Source organism: Labrus mixtus, chromosome 2 (genome assembly GCF_963584025.1).
Source record: "Labrus mixtus chromosome 2, fLabMix1.1, whole genome shotgun sequence".
Classification (NCBI taxonomy): domain Eukaryota; kingdom Metazoa; phylum Chordata; class Actinopteri; order Labriformes; family Labridae; genus Labrus; species Labrus mixtus.
In genome coordinates, this window is record NC_083613.1 from 29,713,863 (window position 1) to 29,719,862 (window position 6,000).

A 6,000-nucleotide genomic window follows, 5' to 3' on the forward strand; every position below is an offset into this window, starting at 1 on the left:
AATATGTATAAATATATATATTTGATTTCTTCAGTATTAAGAGTTTTTTTTTTTTTAATTCAGTCTGTATTTAACAAGATAAACCCCTGCGAGTCCGAGCCCCACCTGAGACAAAATAATAAAAGTTCAAGGGGGAAAGGTAAAAATGTAAAACAAAAACCTAAAAACGGGGGCTCTAATGAGAAAACTATTTTTTAACAAGTCAGATATTATTAAAAACTCCTTTGAATAGCTTAAATAAATAAAATATACTAAATACTAAACATGCCAATATATCCACAAGTGGAAGTGTAAATACCTTGTTTTATTCTATTATTGTAGTTTTTCTCCCTTTATTTAACTGATGTAAATGTTTGATTTTTAACTTCTTGTTATTTTTAATAATTATATTCCTGTTTTCTTGAGCTGCTGTAATGCAAAAATTCAATAAAGTTTAACTTTATCTTTATGTAATATACACAAATGTTTATAAACAATACAGTTAAAAAATGAGGTTTAAAAAAAATCTATATTTCTGTCCATATCATTTTGTGTGTCAAATTTTCAATGTGACTCAGGACTTTTGTTGTTCTGTGTTTATAATTATTCTGTGTTTTATGTCTGTAACTTTTTGTTGTGCTGCCCCTCTTGACCAGGACACTCATGTAAATCAGATTCTTAATCTTAATGAGGTTTCTCCTGGTTAAATACATTTAAAATAATAAAACACATTTTTTTCCATAACAGAGCATATTGATTTTTTCCCCTAAATTAATTTCAGTCCAACATAACATTTCAAAAACATGTTTAAAATCATCATCCATTGAAGTTCAGTGATCGTCTCGTAATGCCTGGTGACGCCGCGTCTACATTTGCGTCGTGACGTCCTTCCTTCCTCCTTTCCTCTGCTACCGGCGAGGTGAGGATATCTGAAATATTACCGTCCGGGTTCATCTAACTCCATCTGTGTACATTAAACATGTTATTAACTTTATTTTAAACTGTCAGACTTGAGCAGGATTGAGTTTCCTTCCACAGTCTGTATTTTTGTATTTTTCGTGATGTTTGTTAGAAATATGATGGTTGTGTTTGTTTCTGAGGCCTTGCTGTTTCTGCGCCGTGTTTTCTCATGGCCGCAGCGGCGTGGACTATATTTACTGAAAACGTGTCTTTATATTTACACTGGAAATCCCGCGAACTAATTTACTTACTAAATTCTCTTTATGTCTTTAAACAGAATGATAACGCTGCTATCTTCTCAGTTAAACTCATCATTAGCATTAGCACGAAGCTAGTTGAAGAAACTCAGTTTATCTGTGTTGGCTGGAGACTCAACTCCAGTCACACTGAAGTCTGAAACGTGTCTTTAACTGGAGGATTCACGTTGTTCCTGAGACTTCTTACAGTAGAAACATGCAAAGACATGACATGATAACCTCACCCTGTAACATGTGTTGTTAATGTGATGAGTTAAAGCTGCAATATATCATCAGATATTCATTAAACTCACTTTATTATTATTGTTTCTTCTTATGCAGAATGAAGACCATTCTCAGCAGTCAGACTGTCGACATCCCCGACAATGGTAAGAATCTGCATGTCAGAATTGTGATTATACATGTGTGTAACATATTTGACATGTAACCCATAGAGTGCTGCTTCTTACTCTTTTTCCTTTTCTTGTGTGTGTGATGTCTTCTTTTCTTTTCTGTGTGTGTGTGTGATGTCTTCTTTTCTCTTCGTGTGGTGGCACAGTCGAGGTGAGGTTGAAGGGCCGGACAGTAATTGTCAAGGGACCCCGTGGCAAACTGATCAGGCAGTTCAACCACATCAACCTGGAGCTCAGCCTGCTGGGCAAGAAACAGAAGAAGGTGAGGACGAGCGAGGCTTTATCACTTCAGTCTAAATCCATTTTATATATATATAAAAGATGTTTACGTGCTTTTGTAGTTTTAAATTTGTGTTATAAGGTTTAAGTGCATCTGTAATAATCCCTGATGACACGTTTAAACTGATTCACAAAGCAGGGAACAAGATGATGTACAGTTATGCAAGATCATTTAGTCTTTATCTTGATTTCGCACATTTTTCCATTTGTATGATTTAGTTTTGAATGAACATCGTTTCTGGTGTCATCCCAAAGATGAAAAGATTTTTTAGCCTCTGTCTTCATGCACTCACTCACATCTGAAAAGAGCAGAGACAGAACTTGAGGGTAATAATTATTTGCCTCAGCTCAATCTTTAGTTGATGTTTAAGGTTGTGTACGTAATCTGCAGGCGCTGCTGTGTATTGAACTTAAATGTGACGTTACAGTGTTTGGATATTCTGTGTCATCAAACTTCATTGTTAATCTGGAGGCTCCTTAAAGATGTTTTAAGTAGATTTTAAAACTGTATTATTTATCTACATGTCACATTTCTTGTTTATTTTACTGACCATAAGTCGGTCTCTCAAGAATTAAGTTTAAATTGAATGAAACAACATTGAAAGTTGTTTATTGGAGACAATACTTCCTGAAAGATTTAACAAATTATTTCAGTTTTTCACTGATTGATAAAAGTTTTCTAAGTCGCTCCGCTTGCTGTCTTCAGCTTCGTGTGGACAAATGGTGGGGAAACAGGAAGGAGTTGGCCACAGTTCGCACCATCTGCAGCCATGTCCAGAACATGATCAAGGGAGTCACTTTGGTAAGAGAACAAACATTAAATAAAGAAAAGCTCTGAATCCTTTAATCTGACTTCATAGTTTGACTAACTGCCTCTCTCATTTCTTTCTGACTGAAGGGTTTCCGCTACAAAATGCGTTCTGTGTACGCCCATTTCCCCATTAACGTCGTCATTCAGGAGAGTGGAACCATGGTGGAGATCAGGAACTTCCTCGGGGAGAAATACATCCGCCGTGTCCGAATGAGGGCTGGTGAGTCTGCGGCTAGTGATGGAAGTGATTTAATGAGACATGTGTTCTTATGTGAGGCAGAAGTGAATTAAAGCTTCCTTAGATGAGCTGGAGTATGATGGATCTTTAATGTTAGTAATTATACTATGGGGGGAAAATTCAGTTTAGGCACAAATAATCAGATCCTGTCAAATACAACAGACTGTCACTGATGGAGCTGGATGAATCTGTTTTTCGTTCTTTACCAAAATGACAAGAAATAAAGCTTGTTCATTTACCACAACAGAATTTAGATTTAACCTCAAACTGTGATTAACCTCACAGCTGTAGCTTTAAAGTTTCTTTATTTACTGACTGAAACATCAGCTGTTCATCAGAAGTCTCAGCTTGTAGTTCACGCTGCATTAATAAATGATGAATGTTGGTTAAATGAAGAAATTCCCAGTTATTTGTGGAGGCTTCTGTAGTGCTGAAAACTACAGATTGGAACCAGGAAATAATCCAGTTACAGTTCTGTGGGACAGTTCAGGTGTTTGAATTGTAGGGTTTTAATGCTGAGGTCCCTAAAAGCCCCCGACTCACAAAAGAGCTTCTAATCCATCAGTGTGTGTGTGAATGAGATGAGCCTGTGTTTGTCCTTGTTTTGAAAAGAAGTGCAGCCCTCTTATTTGATGGTGTTCAAACTGTAATCTTTTTTTTTTTAAATCCACACCAATGACACTGATTGTGTTCTCCTTTCTCTCTTAGGTGTGAACTGTGCCGTCTCAGCTGCCCAGAAGGACGAGCTGATCCTGGAGGGTAACGACATTGAGCTGGTTTCAAACTCAGGTACGCTCGCGTGCCTCGTCTCCTTACAGCTTTTCAACGTGTCTCAAACATCACAACTTGACTTCTGCTCAGGTCGCTCTCTTTGTTTGAGCCCGTTCACTCGGCCTCTCGGCTCTCTGCTGCTGAGGCGTTGCAGGTTGTTCCCGAGGTTTCAGTTCATCACGCTCGATGTAAAGATACTTTGAAATGCTAATTCACGGTTATAAGGGACCGAAGCAGATGAGGAAACATGGTGACATGTGATCAGCAGATTGGCTGGTACCTCCCTCCCAAAACTACTCGCTGATCTGCTAGTTTTAAACCTGTCATAGTGTTGTAGTTCATCCCTTCATATCCTGTCTTATGTTTAGCACTCCTCTTGCATTCCCCTAAACTTTGAACATTATATTCTGCTGTAACAGGAGAGATGACTCCTCCTGTCACAGGATGTAATGCTCTTTATTCCCATGTGTAGGGCACTGACATGGGGATGTCCAAAACTCCAGCATATGTGGTTTTGGGGAATGTGTTTAGTATTACGTTTAGTGTCTCTTTTAATATCTCACACTTCAATTTGATTTTGACTCTTGAGCTTGTGATTTGATCCAAAATGTATTTTTGATCGTCAACGTATTCCTGATTTGTTACTAAGAGGTGTTTCTTCAGAATCGACTCAGTCTGCTTCAGGCTAAGAAGCTGCAAAATATTGTTTACATTAAAAAGCACACTAAAGTGTTTAATATAAAGCTGCTTTTTAGATGTGATTAAAATAGTGAAAATACACTGAGGAAGACGTTTATTTATGCTAAATTTAAAAAATACTTATAATTAAATGTGTGCTCTTAATTCGGCTAACTCAGTATTTATCAGAAACTCGTCAGTGAAAATGACTCTTATTATAAATCTGAAGCTATAAATGTTGATGACACATTACAGTTGCAGATCTTTTAAATGAAACAAATGATGGATGTTGTTTTTATTGTCCGTTCAGAATTGGCTGACAGATGAATTTAGTGATGCAGTGTGTTTTGTCGGCTGTTGTTTTAAAAACACGCCTCTGAGACAGGATGGGCTGGACCTCTACCTGCTCCAGAGACTACAGGAACGACGTTAGCATGTTGCACTTTTGAAGGCCACAACTCGGTAATGACCCCCCGTCAGAAATCTAATTATTAAAAACAGTAACTTGAATCCTTTAGACCAGATAAAGAGGCCAAACTACAAATATCTCAAATAGAATTCAGCTTATTATAATGATGTTCATGATCTCTCCATGACTCTGATTCCTCTCCCATGTGGCCTCAAAGTTTGAAAATGACTGACTTCACTTGTATCATATAGGGTCTGGTACACTCCTCTATCAAACGTTTTCGTTTTGTGTTCAGAGTCAAAGGTCACATTGTCTCCGTCCTGGCGTGATCCCTGATGTTCTCGTCTGTGATTATTGTGATCCTGTGTGTGACACGCTGCTCATCATCCCAACCTTTCTCTGTTCCAGCTGCTCTGATCCAACAGGCCACCACAGTCAAAAATAAGGATATCAGAAAGTTCTTGGACGGTATTTACGTGTCTGAGAAGGGAACAGTAGTGGAATCCAGTCAGTAAAAGTTTCAACAGCGCTCGTGGAGGTTAGCCGATGCCGTCGAAAAAAAAAGCCGCCTCTGTCGTCTCCTTTGTTCTTTATTTCTCCCTCTGCATGTTCTTCTCACTGTCTGACGTCTTGATGCATGCAAAGACGATGGATCCTTTCTTCTCTTTGATTGTTTCTTTAAAACGCTACGAGTGGGTTACATATATCTCCTGTGAGATGGTCTTACAACGTTTGATTATGATTTTCTTTGTTTGAAACATCAGAATCTGCTAAATAAAAAACATGATTAAGGATAGTAACAGCGTTTTTAAAGATGAGTAATGCAACCTATTCTTTGTTGTTTATTGTTTTAATTGTTAGAATAATATAATGAATTTATGATATTATCATTCCTTTAACTACACAGACTTAAATAAATGTTTCACTTTTCTTTTCCTTCACCAGTTCTCTTCTCGTTCACTCTCTTTCTAACATGTTGTGGGAATGAAATCTTATCATTAAAGCACCGAGCTGTTGCATTTAATCACCCTCTGTTCTTTTTATATTTCCTTTTTTTTTTTCAGCGGCCTTGATCCAACAGGCCACAACGGTCAGAAAGAAGGACATCAGGAAGTTCCTGGATGGCATCTACATCAGCGAGAAGACCACAGTAGTGGAGCAAGATGTTGAATAATATCCACCATGTCCTGTTAATGACCAATAAAGATACCAACTTTTCCAATTCA

The 6,000-nt window shown here is 37.7% G+C and overlaps 1 protein-coding gene across 2 annotated transcripts; it reads left to right on the forward strand.

Moving 5' to 3' along the window:
• The first annotated feature begins 839 nt into the window (after positions 1-839).
• On the forward strand, positions 840-6,000 carry rpl9 (ribosomal protein L9). Of its 2 annotated transcripts, none has more exons than XM_061065469.1 (7): positions 840-898; positions 1,518-1,564; positions 1,735-1,850; positions 2,574-2,669; positions 2,766-2,898; positions 3,625-3,705; positions 5,839-6,000. In XM_061065469.1, exons 2-7 carry the CDS (start codon positions 1,519-1,521, stop codon positions 5,946-5,948), a joined length of 582 nt encoding a protein of 193 aa, XP_060921452.1. In that variant the 5' UTR covers positions 840-898; position 1,518; the 3' UTR covers positions 5,949-6,000. The 2 variants fall into 2 exon arrangements, with proteins under 2 accessions (XP_060921452.1, XP_060921460.1); XM_061065477.1 differs by lacking the exon at positions 840-898 and adding an exon at positions 5,183-5,312.